Consider the following 18,759-nt stretch of genomic DNA (forward strand, 5'->3'; position numbering starts at 1 on the left):
CTCATCCATAGGGCTTCAGAATAACTAATGCACTCGTGGACTTTATCAGCAAGGGTTACCCATCGTAGAAAATATTATCTCTGCCTCTCTAGTCACAGAACTCTTGTTTGTGCAACCTTAATTTGATGTAGCTTCTTGGGCCAGAATTGCAGCTTTAGTTGGTTGTACAGAAAATTTTAATTAATATTTCATACCTTTTTGTTTGTGGGGTTAAAAATAAGCAAGTATAAAAAAGTGGAATTGACATCAAACCAATTCTTTAAAATAAATGTAGGCAATAAAATTTTAGAAACTTTTTTGCATGGGTATGTTACTTCTAATGACAGCTGTGTGGATTTCGCAAATTAATTCAAGGGAGTATCTTCAAGGATGGGGATGTATCAAGGGAGTTGAATTCTTGCTCTTCCTTGAATTCTAATTGATTGACACATTGGTACTTCTAGATTAGTTTTCATGATTGCAAGTTAGGAGTTCCAAAAAAGGAAAACCAAAACTGCACTCCAGTTCACGCTTCAGTTAATGCTCTCAGTATTTCACTGCGTGTATAGGCTTATAAGGGTGAGGCTAACAAAAATTATAAGATTTTGTTCCAATGCATTTGAGAAATGGTACCGAGAACTTCTTCCAAGCAATTAAATTTGAATGCTGCATTGTATATGGTTTCCAATGAATGGTAATTGATATTTATGGAATTGAAAACAAATTTTAGTGTTGAGTTCACTCAAGAGCATTATTACCAGATGTGACATAGTGTAGAGGGGACAGGAGATGTTCAATGCTAATTCATGTCAAGAAAATGAACTTGGCATCCAATGGGCTTGGCTCATACATAGTTCAAGAAAAGAGGACTGATAAAACTTATTGAAGCATTTAACTTGGGGAAAACATAAAGTCAGGCTGCTCGGTTAACTCACACCAGAGACATGCCTAGTGTCATTAGGTCTGTTATGAATTCAAATTCAAGTCAATTCAAATATTATTAAACATGCATGTGGCTGCAACCCTAGAGATGACAGCCATGGAGTTAAATCATTACAGAAGTCCGAGATTGTTTTTACCTTCCTTGAAAGAGCTTAAAACTGAGTTAAGATGAAATTAGCCTGGCAAATGGGTACTATTTCAAGGATTCACTGTAGGCCTTCCATAGAGGAGATCAGATCACCTCGAGTCTGGACCGGTCCAGCAGATAGTGAATTAAATTTTTAAACAAGATTAGTTTGATCTTGTCACTTGCCCATTCTTGATCACGACCTGGCACTGGCATGGAGCATTTCTGTTCTAAAGCTTTTTTATTTTACTTACAAAAAAGGTTCTCTATTCGTGGAAAATTTCAAATTAATATCAGTCTTGCTCAGTGATACATGCAAGCAGTTTTTGTGACACATACTATTTTTCACTCACTCCACTCTGGCCTTATGAATCAACACTAATTGCATTTTTGTCATTTTTCTCATTGTTTGTTTCAACAGGAAAACTCAGAAGAAATGTATAGTCTGGATAATGATTCCTTCCTCAACAGCTTGGAGGCTATGACCATTCAAAATTATTGGACTGACAGTGTGAAGCATACAAAGTTGTGAGCCAGAGAAATAAGAATTTGTGTTTAGAATACAGGGAAGTTTCCAGTAAAGCACAGGGAGCAAATTATCTCCCTCTTGACATCACAACCAATTTATTTCCTCTTTTATGTAAACATGTAAAGGTACTACATATTAGAAAAAGGCTGGACCTGTTTTGTTGAGTTCCATGTGCTGGAAAGTATATGTACATTTTATGTAGTGTTATGTAAATTTACTCTCAATGAGTAAATTGATGACTTTGGTAAATATGTAATATTTAAGAAATATTTAACTATATTTCAGAATTCATTCCTTCTCATTACTGTCTATCATAAAAACTATAGTACCTGAAATGGAATTCAAGGCTATGTGTGATGCATAGTGAAGCATAACTCTTGCAGCTACTCATCCTTCAGAAACCTGATCCTAATAGCCATTGATAGACATTGTTCATCAAGATGTCCTTCTGAAGTAAATTTCCATGCTTACTTCCAGTTAATGTGTAGATGAAACATGATGTTATAAACACGACCAAAGATAATAAGGGATAAAAAATGGGGAGCTCTAATTATCATAAATACCCATTTCTCTCCGTATTGACCTGGCAATCGATCTTGATAGTTGAAAATTTTTCTTTCTGCATAGAGGAAAATGGCATGGAAAATTACAAAACCAAGAAGAATTTCATGTGAAATGCTTCATCCTAATGTATGTATTAAGTTTTTAACAAAATTTTGGCTAAGTACTTATGTACATTGATTATTGAGAGAATGATCAATTTATTGAGTCCAGCATTAAAATGAGGCAACTCTCGGTTTTTTTGTGAATTATCGCTAAGTTACTTTCAAAAATTATAACCCCACTATGTTCACGTAGGCAAATTTAGTTCACGCAGTTAATTCCTGATCACACTCTCTTTTCACTAATATTTAGATCATCCTATAGTTTGACTACAAAAAACATTGATCATGATAGAGGCTATTCAAAAGGAAAATGAAACTTTGGGGGATGTGATAAGTAACAGTCCTTCATACTGTAGATGTGCAGGATTACACACTCCAAAATCATTGATTTCTCAGTCTCTGCAAACATCTACCTGGTGTGAAACTAGCCACTTTCAAAATAAAGAAATAGCTGTTAATGTAAAAAGCAACACATTTGTAAAGTAAACACAAATGGCTTTGAAAATTAAGACAACTTCAAGTTAAAAATAAAACCACAGTAACACTAGAAACATAAATACTCCAGATTTTGATATACATACCATGCACTAACTTACCCACTAAAAATCAATAAATTTACGAGACCATCAAGTTAATTGAAGCAGTAAAAAAATTTGTACAGCTACAGAAATTTGCTATCTTCCTTCTTTGAATTTTTTAAAATGGCTATGTTTTCAGTTCAAGAATGGAGGTGGTTGAGCTGAAGATGCACTTCTTAAAATCATGCTAATCCAAACACCCAAACTTTAAGTCCATAAGTTCTAGAAGGGCTCAATCCTCCCTTATTAAAAAAAAACATCCTCAGTGATACATAATAAATAAATTTTAAGAAATCTCAGCACTGTAAGCATTCACATTCAATAAAGTAGTGTCATATGATTTAATATGAAGAGAGAAAGCAATCATTCACAGCCACCCCATACCCTAGCGACTAACCAAGGACCACATGCAGTATTAAAATTTGAGAGCATATCCAACCAGGGACATGGTTAATCAAATTCAACTTAATTTTCAGTTCTCAAATATAATTAAAACCTTCTTATGTATATTTAGATAACCAAAAAGAGTAAAAATGGTTGAGGGAGTACATATTTATCAAATCTCCAACAAGTTTTTATTCCCTCAAAAATCTTTCTGAGAGATGCAATTCATGACATAATGTCTCAGGGTAAGAGGAAAAACAATCTAAAATATTAGCTACAGCAAAAAAATTCAGGGCTCAAAACTTACTGCCAAATTACGAACATGAGCTGGCTTCTTAGGCGGGAACTGTAGGTATGAAAGATCAGTTAAAATAACAATTTTCTAAAAAAAAAAGAGCATTTTCCCTATGGTTTGGTTAGATGACTGCAGTCTGTTATTTTGTCCCATGTTTACTGTACAGGAGATGCAACCCTAATCAAGGGAAAGGCATTCTGAAATCAAAGTATATTTGAAAGAAAAGCTTCTCAACCAAAGCAGAATTGCCAAATTCTAGAAAAACTAAAACAAGAATTCTATGAACTGATGCAAAATTATGCTATAAACTAAAATGTGCAAATTCTTAAAAGTTTCCAAAAGTACATACAATCAATACACTGTTTGATTTTTGCCTGCCCGTGATCCTTCCTTCACGTGATTTTATCTTATATGTTTATGTCTCATTTTATGAATTGAATTTCACGATTGTGATTGGCGTAAAAGAAAAGTTATATCTTGTCAAATGCGGTTATTTTCAAAGGACACTATGAACAACACTAATTAAATGCTGAAAATAGATGGTGTATGGAATGATTTGAAACTGTTACTGTAACTATCACAGAAAAGGTTTTTGCGAATCAGGCTCAGTCATTAAAATCTTTTAAATCAATATACTTCACACTTTCACTCTCAAGAGAGAATATATTTTACTTCACTATCCTCCAAGACCCAATCTAACTGTACAACCCACAATTAACTGTTACCTAAATATTATATTTACTAACTAAGTTTATTATTTAATGGCACTCTTCAAAATGAACAGACCTACAAACCAATTCTTTGGAGTGGTGTAAATAAAACAACTACTGTAGGACAACTAATTCACATTCCTCAGTACAGTATTAATGGCATAATGCCACGAGATATCTCCAGAATGTCATTTCAGGAGCAATAAGGTTTAATTACACACCTAAAAATGATAAAAAATGCAGTTAAATATGCAATATGTGTACTGTTGCTTTAACATACTGATTGATATAGAAAAACATATCCCATTTATGAGATCACTTTAATGCCTCCATATTAATTATCATGCCATTAAAGGCTGAATCATGAGTACATATCCTCACAGAATGCGTACCATTTCTCTTCAGGTTTTGAAATACAAGATTTAATGCATAAGGGAAAACTTCAGATGGGGAAAAACTAAATAGTGAAGATTTTGAATGGAATGCAGGCATAATGGTTCTAACAAAAACTGTACAAATGATTTTTCATGCTTTCATCACTATCAAATATTAAAACGTTTGTGTACGATACATTCATAGATTTCGGCATTGAAGTGTATATCTTAAGTGTACAAAGCTGCAATAAGGATGCAAAAATTTATTGACCATGCCTGTTTTTATCACTGGTATCTGTTATTCAGTAAAGAAAAAAAAACTATGTGATATTCATTGACTATGTGCAGCTAATTAGAAAGTCAGTGATCAAATAAAATTGAAATTACTATCCATTGTCTTGTATATTTTTTCATAAAACCAATACTAGCACTGAAATGTCAGGGGATTAAAAATGATGCCCATCATCCCATTGTGATAATTGGTGTACGAACTGCAGTGGCATGCAATATAAGCCTTAATTTCAGGAGTTTCATTTACTCATCATGAGAAATTACTTCTTTCTAAATATCAATTACTCCAGACTAACCAGATGAGGAAATTGCCCACCATCAATTTCTGTCAAGATAGTCCATTTATTATTTTTTTTCTATAAAGAGGTATGAACAGGTATTAGGGCACCTTATTGTCAGGTGAGTGTGACCTGTTGCCATCTGGCACACCTGACAGAAGAGAGACTTGACATAATTCACACCCTTTTGCCAAAAAACATTTCATAGCCTCAATTTTTTTTATACGTGTACACCTGAAGACGTGATGACTTTGCATTCATTTGTGCAATGTGAATGTGAACAAAGAGTCATGTAAGGCTGTCACATCAAATACTCCCAAGGGTCTCTTTTGAAAACTAAGACTGCCATTTGGATTGTGCTCACTACACTGAAACCTCTCTTATACAAAACTCAAGGGACAGAAATTTCGCCGTTTCGTTGATCGGCAGTTCGCTCCCCGAAGGTGATTCGCACGTTGCATCATCCTAGGGGCATGAAAATTGAAGCAAGTCTGCAAGCGTTATCTTCATTCTACCTACGCATACTTCAAAACAATGCCGATTTTTTTCAACTGCGATGCAAATCGCGGGCAATAGACCACATTTAAGAAGCCTCAGTTTGCATTATTTTATCACTTGGAGTGCTTTTTAATTGGTTATCAAAAATATATGGGGCGCATAGCTGTGAGCGTGAATCGATCCAATTATTCTCAATAGTTGAATTAGAGTAGGTACATGCACTTGCAAGATTTAAATTGGAAAGCTATGAAATCAATGGATGGACTCATGCGTATTTTTCTACCATCACGAATATAAATTTACGTTTACAGCCCCAAATATTGTTTTATCGCCATTAAATTCAGATCGCTCCAGCACAACGACGAAAGCGGCTTTTGTCGACCGACTAACGGGTGGCATTTCTAGTAGTCGAATCAGTTAAATTCTACTACAATTGTTGTGGTGGCGGACTTCGTAAATAATATATTATAACGGCATTAATTCCACCGTGCTCTGAATAGGCAACTGCCGTTAAGGAAGCAACTTGAAAGGCCTCATGCAAGAGAACTCTCAACTAGAGTAATTCGCGATTTTGAAAAATGAGTTTTCGAGAAATTATATTCTGGAAGTCACTGATCGCCGGAAATTTTTTCCAAACTCTGAGAAAAATTACGTATTTTTCTAATTGAATGCATCCTAGTTACCCCGAGAACTAACCTTTTTTCCCCAGACTAAGAATATGCACACTAGTTACATCCATTTCCGAAAAGAATGACTTCGTGAATAAGGATAGCATTCAGATCAGAAGTTAGAGAATGCAGGGCAGTTAATGGCAATATTACACCGGTGGAAATTTCTGGATGATAGTCTATGCCAAGAAACAATGGGAAACTTTTAAATTCACGAAAAAAATCCGTTCTGACAATCCGTACTCTAATGATGAAGTAATGCAAAACACAAACCAAATTACTTACTTCAATGATGCGAATCATTGTCGGTCACTCGGAGAAAACTTGTGTGAGAATAAGGATGAAAATAATACAAAATAGGAATGAAATATTATAAAACAAATTTATTTTTCAACTTTGAAATATGAAAGCAAAGATGCTTGACATTTCTTTCCCCTCAATTCTTTTGCCACAGCATCTTCCACTGTTCTAAACGCGCTCATCACACTTTCTGAAAGCCCCGTGCACAAAATAAATTTCTTAATCGAGTCCATCGCTTCGCTGACCGTAACGGAGTTGGGACACTCGGGGTTGTCGTCTTCTTCCGGAGGCATCACTTCCTCCGTTGGCACCTCCTGCAGATTGGGTGATTCATCGCGGGTTATTAAATTGGTGTCTACCTCTGAAAACTCACCGAACGACTCTTCAAAGTTCATTTTTTTCGAGAGATCCCGCCAGACCTCACTGATTTCGGCATCACTCTCCGCCGAGGTGTCGCAGGTTTCGCTGTTGACAACGAACCCGGCTTTTGTAAAACAATTGGAAATGGTGACTGATGTCACACACTTCCATGCTTCGCAAAGCCGCTGCATTGCCTGCAATACAGTCCACTTTAAATTGCGGCAATCACTTCCATCCATGCGGCACATCAAAAACTCTATTAGCATACGACGGTAATGCCGCTTCACTGCCGAAATAATCCCTTGGTCTAAGGGCTGCATTTTACTAGTGCAATTTGGGGGGAAGAAAATTACCCGCACGTTTCTTAAAGCCGGCCCTTCAATGTTGTGGGCTGTGCACCGATCGAGGAAGAGCATTATTTTTCTATTCCCCCCCTCCCCCCCCAAGCGCGCATCAACACCCACCAACCACCGCCGAAATAATGCCGCCGTCATCCAAGCATTTTTACTGCTTCCATAGGGGCAAGGCATCACTTTAACATTTTTAAAGCAGCGCGGTTTAGCGAATTTACCCACCACAAACGGAGGCAACTTCTCCGAGCCGTCGCTATTGGTGCACAGGAGTACCGTGAACCGTTCCTTACTCATTTTACCGCCGCGGCTCGCCTCTACCTTTACAGCCAGAGTACAATGAGGAAGCAAATTGTAAAAAAATCCTACTTCATCTGCATTAAAAATGTCCTTAGGACTGTAGCCCTCCCCAATTAAAAAACTTAGATTCTCCCTCCAACTCTCCACCACATCCGGATTCATGGAGGCTTCCTCCCCACAAATCTTCAATGAGGTCAGGTTCCACCTTTTTTTTTAATTTGTGGAGCCACCCATTCGATGCCGTGAAGCCATCTATTCCCAACTTCAGGGCCTCCATTCAAGCTTGCTCTTGCAGGATGGGCCCTGAAATGGGAATCATCCTCGCCCGTGCCCGAGATAGCCAGTTGAAGAAAGCCTGGTCGAGGTCCTCATTAATGTTGGTGATGAGGCGTTTTCGGTTTGCCCCCTCAGAGGCAGCGTTGATAACTTCGGTCCGTTGAGACAGGATCGTGGACAGAGTTGACGGCCGAATATCGAACATTTTCGCCACATCCGTCTTCTTCATTCCGCGATCCACGGCCGTCAAAATATCCACCTTCTCCTCCAACGAAAACCGTCTTCGCTTCGTACCACGTTCCACCATCGCTACAAATATACTAAAGAGACTGACATTAAGAATAAAGTACTCAAAATGACATCTAGATGAATGAGTAAATTTTGACCACCATTACATAAGCGCTAATATCTTTTATTTATGAGAATTAATCCAAGATGGCGGCAAAGGCAAGAAGTCCTCCTTAGTTTTCAGATAATATTGAAATAAACCATGAGAATGTTAAAAGGTTAATGCTGACTCAAGAGAATTAAGAGAGGCAAATGTTCGCTACTCTTCATCTTCAAGCACGCCCGTTCTATTCGCCATAATTTAAAGAAGCTATCCAAGATGCGGCGAGTGAAAGTGCTTCTTGAAATTGATGCGTTACCATTCCGTAAATCATCATAACTTGAGCATTTACGTATCCCAAATTCGACCGGTTTGAGACAGGTATCTTCAACAAAGTGTAATAAAATTCAAAAAGTAAAATACAAGCAAAACACAACTCTTTGTTTGCAAATGAATGCATCTTTTTCAGTTTTATCAACTTTTGATTTTTAATTTCAATGCTCAAGTAAAAAAGATTTATCGTTTTTTAGCTCTCCTGGAAAGTTGCTATTTTTGAGATACGTGTTGTTAGAACTTAGTCATCGATATGTATTCTGTTAAGCACCCAAGTGTATACATGTACCTAAGTCCAGTAAACTCTCGATTATACGAAGTCAGCGGGATCGGAAAATTGGCACTTCATAATATTGGATTCTGTAATTTCAAGCCTATTTAATAAGTCGCGAAAAAAATCTTTGCTTTTTTTCCCACCGCCCTTTTTTGCCTTCGGTGACCTTTTTTTTTAACTTTTTCGGCGGTTACTCAAGATAGAATTAAAAAAAAATTCTTTCTGCTATTAATTTTATGCTATGAAAGATCGTTAAAAATCATACGACCCTAAACTTCCCATTATTTATAGTTATAATTTCAACAATCTTAGCGCTAAAGAAATTCCCGTCCATTTTAGAAAATGTTATCAAATAGCGACTTGAAAATATTTGTTCACAAAATTTATTATAGAAATTTTTGTCAGCAGCGAATAGGAACTACATTATCTACGCATAAGATAGATATTTGCCTACGAAATTTTACCGGCAGCCCGCCTAACCGCCATTTAAAAAAATAATAATGATGTCGCCCTCTATATATCGCTCAGTGATAAAAAAAGCAAGCGTTTCCAAAATAACCTTCATAGTTTGATATTTGTAGTTACTTCCGTGCTGTCACGGGAATGTACGATTTTTTAATTTGTTATTTTCATTATGATTCCGTTACGATCATTGATTACGTAGGATGTGATTCGCTACCGGCGAATATTTGAGGTAAATTCTTTTCGGGGTCTCTGTCCGGCTGCCGTGCTCCATCATCTTTGCGGACTTCAAAATACAAGACTTTTTATTCGCCATCAAGCCCATTAATGCCGGGTGTGAGGTTCCATGTTTACTAAGTTTTTCTCTCTTCTTTTATGCCGACAGGACGAAGTTTCCTACCGGAGAAATGCTGGAGGAGCATCTTCCATTATCGAGGAAATAAAGAGAGAAACGTCATTATCCACATTCATCTTTTCCTAAAAAAATACGTCCATATTGGAAATATTCCAGTGAAAAATATTCAATTGAACCGCTCAATTGAAAAGTGACCCATTTCAATTGATTTTTTTTTCAATTGATTTTTTTTCAATTGAAAAAAAAATCAATTGAAAAATCCAATTGAAATTTAAATTTCAATTGGATTTTTCAATTGAATAACAATTGTTACTTTTCAATTGAAAAAATTACAAATACATAAATACATCCAATACGGTAAACTTATTATTAGGTAGGATATACTTAACATCTAAATTTCACGAATCCCGAATTCTGAATAAATAAAATATGTTAACAGAAATTAAAGTTGAAATATTTTTAGAAGCAGTGTCATAAAAAGTTTAATTGGGCTTTTCCACATCTTTCATCACTTCTCACAATCATGAATAGTTATCGAAAAGCTGTATAGTTTTGCCATGATTATCAGAACAACAACTATACCATGAGAGCCACATCTTTTACCAGTTCTAACAACGTTGAATAGTTGTCGAAAAGCAAACGTTTTTCCGCGATTAGCGATAACAACTTCACACAATAATAACAATCTCACACGTCTTTATCTAAGAAAGGCTTCTTTAAAATACTAATTAATATAATTCTGGTTTTGCATTAAGCCAACATAACTTGTTTTTCACAACAGAAACATGTCACTCATGTTTATACAAGAACACGGGAAAAGTCTTATAAGAATTCCTTGAATAATTATCAATAGGGAAATTGCATACTTTTTATTGACAGTATGCTGATATACTACAGTAAACACTTAGTACCGCAATATACTTTTTTCCGCTTAAAATTCAGTTTATACACTAGAAAATGACTCCCAAAAGTCTCCCGAGTTTCGCGGGCTAAAAAATACCGCCCCCACTAATCTTAGGCCGTGACGTCATAGTTCAGTAGGAGTCCAAGATCCAAGGCCATTAACGTCGTAGCTGCAGGTTTGGATGATCCACGTTGCGTTTAAAGGAGAACATAGCTGAAATAAGGAAAAATTACAAGTGGTGCATTGCTCCTCCATGCAATAACACCACAGAAAAAATTTTCGTCTGCATTCCCAAGGAGGAATTTAGAAGAAAAGCCTCGATGCATGCCGTCTGTCGGGATGAGCGTTACGGAAAAATAAGAGTATAACAAACGGAATGATAAACCCGTGTGCTATGTGAGCGAAGATAACTTTAATATAAATAATATTTCCATATTTCATCGACTGAATAACTTGAAACTGAGATTTTTCTATAATTCGGCCGCCGTAGAATAAAAACTCAACTTCTCAACAAAAATCGAGATACTTGTTTCTCGACGGGTACGATCCATCGATGGACTCGAATTATTTATGGCACTTGTTCAATTTCAGTTACGGAAGGACATAGAAAATTCCATGATGTTTAAAATCAAGGGAGTAAATATGAAAATAAAGAGCAACGTTGATCTTCATGCATTTGACTGCCAGCCAAGAAGACAGCGTTTTCTTCTACTGTCGGCGTCAAAATGATGTGCCGCTGTACTTTGCAAATTTATATCCTGGCTTCACTGCATGCCATAATAATGAATTATACGTCATTTTTTTAAAGAAAATTTTATCCTAAATTCTGGTTTATTTTTTTTTACAAATAATTCGAAAATGTAGACACACCAGTGCAATAAACTCCGCGCACCGTAAAATTAGCCGCTGTGTCAACTTCATAAACTTTGTAATTCAACCTAGGGAAAACTACTTCGTCTGCAGCATTCATCTTCCACAATAATTAAAACACTCATCAGTGCAGATTAATAAAATAGCTTTTGGGTATTTTTAGAATTTATATTTTGTTATAAATTAATGAAAATATTTAAACATTATCTTATCCTATAGTTTACCCCGAAAGAAAAAATAAAACTGATAGAAACACTTTCAATTTATTTGTAATTTTTCTATGATCCATAATCTATGAAAATATTGATTCTTGTGAATGTTAATCAACTCCTTCCAAGCAAGGTATTTTTAAGTTGAAAGTATCATTGACAGCTTCGAGGTGGAAAATAAGTTCACCATAAGACTCTCTACCGGACTGCCAAAAGAATACACATTTCACATGAGTGTACGCTTTCGCCAATATTACATGCAAGTCTCACTTTGTTATGAACTATAAAACATTTCAGATGCACATCAGCTACCTTTCCATTTCTCGGCATCGAATTTCGGTGCCGACGAAGTCTACAGTTTCACTAAAATACCCTGGTATCATGATGGAATCAGTAACAGGAAGCTTGCTACGATCAGCCTAAGAATAACCATATTCCTTCATCTTTACGCAGTCTATAGCTTTCAATGAAGGAGAAATATATCAAATAACAGCCCTGAAGTCACAATGAACAACTCCGATACGTCTGCACCTCAAGAAATGAATCATAACCACGCCGTCGCTTGTATTCAAGTATGCAACCTCTACTATGGCCGTGCCGCCTCGTACTGAATAATTACGTCACTTTTCTACCAACCAATCATAGGGCGTTTTCGATGCTCACTTGTATTTGAAAATTCTCGTGAACTTTGATGCATTAAATATCGCAAACCACGTCATAAAATAATGATAAAAACTTTCACCGTGGTATGCAAACATATATTTTTATATAATTTTGGGGCTCTTGATTATATCTGAAATATATGCAAGTCCCCTTTTGCCAACATAAGTTATATGACATGACTTAACCCATTTTTGCCCAAATTATTTTTTTGCTACAAATTTTAATGTTTTTGGCATTTTTTGTTATTTTTATTTATACTAAGTACATAAATCGTATTTACAAGAAATTTCCACCCTTGGAAGTACAGTAATACTATTTTCCAATTTTGGAACACTGGGAACGAATGGGAGCATAAAGACAAATCCGTTTTTTATTGAATATTTGTCGTAACATCACGTTTTAAAATGAGAATACACTTGCTTCACATTAGTATGTCACATGAAACTTTTTAAAACACATGCGTTCCATATTAAAGTGACCCTATACCGGCAAGAGTTACCCGTAATAGCCCGTATGACACTTCCCAATTTATTGGCCAATCCATTGGATATTGGATTGTGGACCCACTGACACACACCAATTTCTAGCCCAATCTCCGTTTCACAATGGGTGCTTTCCAATCACCTTGCGCAGATTAGCTCACATCGTAACAGATTGAAACACATTAGCGCACAAAGAAACAGACGATTGGAACGCATCTGCGCTGATGTGTTTACAAATGGTGGACCGATCGGCGGCAAAAGTTGAATGTTCAAATGACCTGTAGCTTTTGAACTGACCTTCGCCACATGATCAATCAAGAAGGATGATAAATGTTCGTCTATATCATTTTGTATTTATATAAGCACTAGTAAGTATTAATTGAAATAAAATACTATGGAACTATCGCTACTTAATAATTACCTCTCCCGAACCGCTACTGTGCCGGCAGTTATACTTCATTTCGCATTTCTGGATTGAGATACACATACAATAATAATTAATAATCCATATCACGCAGGTAAAGCCGTAAAAAATGTTAACACTGCATTATAAATCTGCCGATTCTATAGTTATTTTGCGGTACTGAATTACAATTAATGGAATAGAATTAACGCCACATGAACGTTAAAGGAAATTTGGTATATAATACGTCCGCTATCCATGTAAGCTAATGAAATAAATCTGCTTAGAATCTAAGCAATATAACATATTAGTTTAATAGCTTACATTCTCCATTTCTAATTTTTTTGATAAGGACAATTTCTCTAGAAAATCGACTAGCCTCCTCTTGCTATCGTCCTTTGCTCATGTTATATCAATCATTACGTTTGACGAAGATAATATTATATTTCCCAAATTACGAGCTTAATTAAACTTATGTAAGACATATACAGATCAAATTATAGTTTATTATTCTCAAATGATCATCATACTTATCTTTGTGATGGTGGAATTCATTTTCCGTCAGCAATATATTTTCCCGCCATCATTAGTTTTGTCTGCTAGCGCAGACGAACAACGGTGCAGGATGTGTTCCCATCTGTTTAGCGCAGATGACGTCACAGGTGCGATTGGAACACGCTCTGAGCTAAACAGTTTCAAACAGATCAGCGCAGATACGTGATTGGAAAGCACCCAATATTGGGCACAATTTCTTGGCCAATCTAGATTTTAGAACGGGTTCTATTTTCTCGAGGCCAATCTCCAATCAGAACTCAGTCTTGTCGACTCCTAGTGGCCAAATCTATAAGCTCTTTGCAAAACATTTCACCTCGGAATTTTAATATCATATATAAAAACTTTAGAAGCATAGCAATCCATGGAATAGCTCAAATAATTAATATGTAATTTGAGAGAACATAAATTCACAAACATTAACTGTCTAAAGTGGGTAATTCGGATATAACATTTCGGATATTTAATGATTAAAAACGTCGTGATTCTCCTCGATTGCGTCTATATTTTGTTTAAATTACAATTATTAAACTATTTTTCATGATTTGAGCGCTAAAGTTTCGGGTGAAAGTCCCAATTGATGACACAATCTCTGTTTATTCGATGAACATATTCCAGCCAAAACGAGCCGCTACGTTATCTTGGCTCACCTATGAGATCACAATATTTCCTATCTCTCATCATTCAAGGAACTCACCCGAATGAAATTTCGAGCAATTCGAAAATATCCTTGCAGCCCCTCGAAATAGTTATTAAATTTACAATTATTATGCCACCTCCCATTCTGTAGCTCATTGGCAATCAATCTGCGTCTTGAGATGCTCTTTTGTCATTTTGTGTTATGTGGCGTTCTCTAGTGGGGTATTAGAACACTATAACGGCCAATATTGGTGTAAATATTGGTACGTGTCATACGATGCCTAAAGCCCAATATTTTAACCAATATTGCGCGCCGATATATTGGCCAATAAATTGGCAAGTGTCATACGGGATTAAGGGCGAAAAATTATTAGTTTTACTTTATATCATGCATTATGAATAATGTTTGAGAAATACATAAACCTTCATAAAAATGGATATTTTTAAAACATTTTGTTTTTTTTTCTAAGTTTTTATTGCTTCTTTAAGCACTGAACAACACTGTCTTTGAAATATGATTTTATGCTTTCCCGGCGAATAATGTGGGTAAACTTTTCTCGGGATTCCCACCAGATTTCCATGGCACTCAAGAGGACTTTTCAGCCACGGGATATACAGAAAGAAGGTGGAAAAGAAAAAACCGGTAGCCAAAGCTTGCCTGCCGTTCGTCTCCACTATTTCGGGTAAAATATCAAGGATACTCAGGAGACACAATATTGAAACTATCCACGTGCCTCCGGTCAAATTAAGGGAGCAGCTGGTTAAAGCGAAGGACCCAGTTGGTATCAAGACTCCTGGTGTCTACCGTGTCCCGTGTGAGTGCGAAGAAGCTTACATTGGAGAAACTTGTCGCACCATTGAGACTAGGCTCAAGGAGCATAAGCGGCACTTAAGACTCGGGCAACTGGAGAAATCTGCCATTGCCGAACATTGTGTGAGCCAGGACCACATCGTTAAATTTGAAGAAGCAACAATAATTTGCCATGCTAAAGGTTTTTGGGATCGCATCACGAAGGAAGCTATAGAAATTAAGCTGGAGAAATATAACTTTAACAGAGACTCTGGGTTTCCATCAGTAATACTTGGAAACCCGTTTTACAGAAGATTCCAGAAGTGAGGAAAAATTCGCGAATGCAAAAATCAAAAACTAACGCCACCTGCAGTCACAGAGATAGCCAATCGTGATGCAGTTGACCAAATTATTTCGAAATTACAGTTAACACGTTCCATGCGGGTGGCATCATAAGATGCCACGAATGTCTTCCATGGGTGGTGGGTGACATCATAAGATGTCATCAGTAGTACATCGTTTCATTATTTTTTTTTCGCGCCCAGTTTTGATCCAGAATGTCTTTTTTCGACGCAATTTAGTAAATTAAGATTTCTTCTTTTCAATGGTATTATCCGTTTCTGAATTCTTTTATATCCTCTACCTCTTATCTGTTTTTTTTTCGCAATTTTTTCAATATTTTGGGTCATGCTCTTCGTCACCTCATCTATTTTTTTCTTATTTATTTGTTATCATTGCGTGAAATTTGTGTATTGATAAAACGACGGGCAGGGAGGAACTCATAGGTGTTTCACCTGGTCAATATAAGTTTCATGGTGAGTTTTTTTCCTCACTCCAAAATTGCTCCGCTCCAATGCAGCACACAATTACCGATCCGGTGTTTATAAAACGTTAGCAGCACATGATAATTTGAGCTTCCTTCGCAGGAGGTCTTACATTGTTTCTTATACCTCGCTCACCCTTCCGTCCATTCGAATGAAGAGTACATTTTACAAATTGTCTGGAAAATTCTCTGTTCCGGGGCTTACTCCCGGAGGTTGCAACATTGTTTCATTACTACCCTCACTCCACACATACTTCCTTCAAATGTTAGTCGCGAATGGTGCTCTGCCCTACCACACGGCACTCTGATTCTGCACCTCAGCTCAAGAGTTCAGCTTACATACGTGCTGCCGTGAGATATTGTGTTTTACGACTGTAGGCGTTCGAAATGCACAGGAAGAAATATATCGCCCATTCAGAAGATACCACCACAACCGTGCTCAATTCTGGTAAGGGTTCAACACTCATTCTTTCATGTTCAGTAGGATAAATATCTTAATAATGTATTTATGTTCGTATAATAAGGAGCAGGAAATAGGAGAAAGAGGAAGTTGGAAGAAGATGAAAATGGCAAGAAAACTGAAGCAGAAACAGGACCATCTGTCTCCTTTGAGTTTCAATATCTGCGAGTGCAGTTTGGAAAATTTATTCAATTTTAAACATATTATTATTTTTTGCTATAATTAAATATTTTTTTTAATCAATAACTAGGATGTTCAAAGAATGATCCTTCGCGAGCCCTAACACAGAGATTGACCGAAGACGACTTGAGGAGGCTAATATCTGAGACATGTTCTTCGGGAGAAGATGAGGATTTATGTGAGGAAAGCGCGGAAGACTTCCATTCTTAAATCAGCGACAGCGAAGATGAGAGCGAGGACGAGGACCTAGGAGATTCTGAGCGTGACAGGACCAATGTTTCTCCAACTGATTCCATCATTGAAACCATGGCACCAAACCCCTCAGGTACCGATAGATTTTGTGAAATGTGGAAAAATGAGCAGCCTGCTATCACACGGATGCCATTTACTGGTTGTCCCGGGTTGAAGGAATCCCCTGCTGGCAATCACCCACGCGATTATTTTGACCTCATAGCCAATGAGGCATTTTACGACCTCTTAGTTTCAGAAACCAACAGGCAGGCTGAGACCCTTCAATCGGCAAATTTATCGCCACATGCCAGAATAGCCGACTGGAAACATATGTCGAGAGACGAATTTCAAAAGTTCCTTGGTTTATTGTTCCACATGGGAACAATTAGGCTTAATATAATCCAGGATTATTGGAAAAAGGATGATTTATTCAATTTAATGTGCTTTTCACGGTATATGCCTCGGGATAGGTTTCTTGGCATTTTGCAAACGCTTCATTTCGCTGCAAATCCTACGGAAAATGAGCCTCTACCAGAGGATAAATTGTTCAAAATCAGGCCATTGATTAATCATTTTCAAGGTAGAATGCATGCCATTTATTCACCCGCTAAAGATTTATCGTTGGATGAATCAATGGTTTTATGGAGAGGCCGTCTGATTTTTCGACAGTACACGAAAGGAAAACGTCATAAATATGGCATTAAAATTTATTTGTTAACGGAATCATCCGGAATAGTAATTCGAATGCTGATATACACTGGGTCTGCAGATAAGGAATTAGGAGGGCAGGGGCACGTAAGAAATGTAGTACATAAACTACTTCAGGGCCGAGAGGATTTTGGCCATTCTGTTTATTTAGATAATTACTACAGCAGTGTGCAGAAGTCAGAGAACTTCTGGGAAAGGAAATGTATTGCACAGGCACATTGCGGGTAAACAGAGCAGGGAATCCCAAGGAAATTGTGTCCCAAAAAATTAAGAAGAGTGAAATAGCAAAGCAGTGGAGTCATGATGGCATCTGCGTCTTGAAGTGGAGGGACAAACGGGACGTTTTGGTCATCACCTTCGAGTATGGGAGCCAGTTGCTTGAGGTCCCGACCAGAAAAGGAATAGTGAAATTAACACCGGAGGCGATAGTTATGTATAACAAATTTATGAGAGGCATTGATCACGGCGACCAAATGCTAGCATATTACCCCTGTGAGCATAAATCGGTCAAGTGGTATAAGAAATTATGAATACACATCTTTCAGGTGATCATTATAAATAGTTACATATTGTATCAAAAATACAGTGGACACAAAAAAACACTGTACGAGTTCCGCATAGAGCTAATACGATCCCTGGTAGGAGCACAAACAGGCCCTACCTCACGTCCATCCACACCGAAGCCCCCCGAATCTCATTTTCCCGCTTTCTTTCCTGCCGACGCGACGGGGGGAATAGATGGAAACAAAAGCGATGCCGCGTTTGTCACACCAAAGGAGTCAGGAAGACCGTCATCACTTTCTGCCCAGATTGTCCGGATGAGCCCGGATTATGTCTTCGTCCCTGCTTCATTGAATATCATGGGAAGATGCCAGAGAAATAATTAATGTGCATTTTTAAGTGTAATGAAAAAGTTACTCTTTATTTTGCATGCTATTTTTTGATAAGTGCTATATTTATTTTTACAACAATGTATTTTACTTTAAACTAAAGTAAAACATTAAAAATGTATAATAGTGATGGTTTACTTTCAAAAAAGCATTGTATTGGTCATGCAGAGAAAGCTTACAGCAAATTGTTGGAATCAAAAAAATTGAAGAAAAATGTGTATTCTTCTTCATCGACTTATATTGCTTCCTAGCTAAGGCTTCCTCGGAGTATTACTTTGGAAGTACCTAGCCAATCGGGT

The 18,759-nt window shown here is 36.9% G+C and overlaps 1 protein-coding gene across 8 annotated transcripts in view; it reads left to right on the plus strand.

Annotated features, from left to right (window-relative positions):
• Nucleotides 1-4,977, plus strand: part of LOC124153528 (cell surface glycoprotein 1-like) — a 105,921-nt gene extending 100,944 nt beyond the window's left edge. For all 8 annotated transcript variants that reach the window (XM_046526750.1, XM_046526752.1, XM_046526748.1 and 5 more), the window contains one exon: nucleotides 1,470-4,977. In XM_046526750.1, the coding sequence (XP_046382706.1) occupies nucleotides 1,470-1,580 (111 nt within the window). In that variant the 3' untranslated portion in view covers nucleotides 1,581-4,977. The remainder of the gene's footprint in view (nucleotides 1-1,469) is intronic.
• Nucleotides 4,978-18,759: the final 13,782 nt, after the last annotated feature.

The sequence above is a fragment of the Ischnura elegans genome, chromosome 2 (assembly GCF_921293095.1).
Source record: "Ischnura elegans chromosome 2, ioIscEleg1.1, whole genome shotgun sequence".
In the NCBI taxonomy this organism is placed as follows: Eukaryota; Metazoa; Arthropoda; class Insecta; order Odonata; family Coenagrionidae; genus Ischnura; species Ischnura elegans.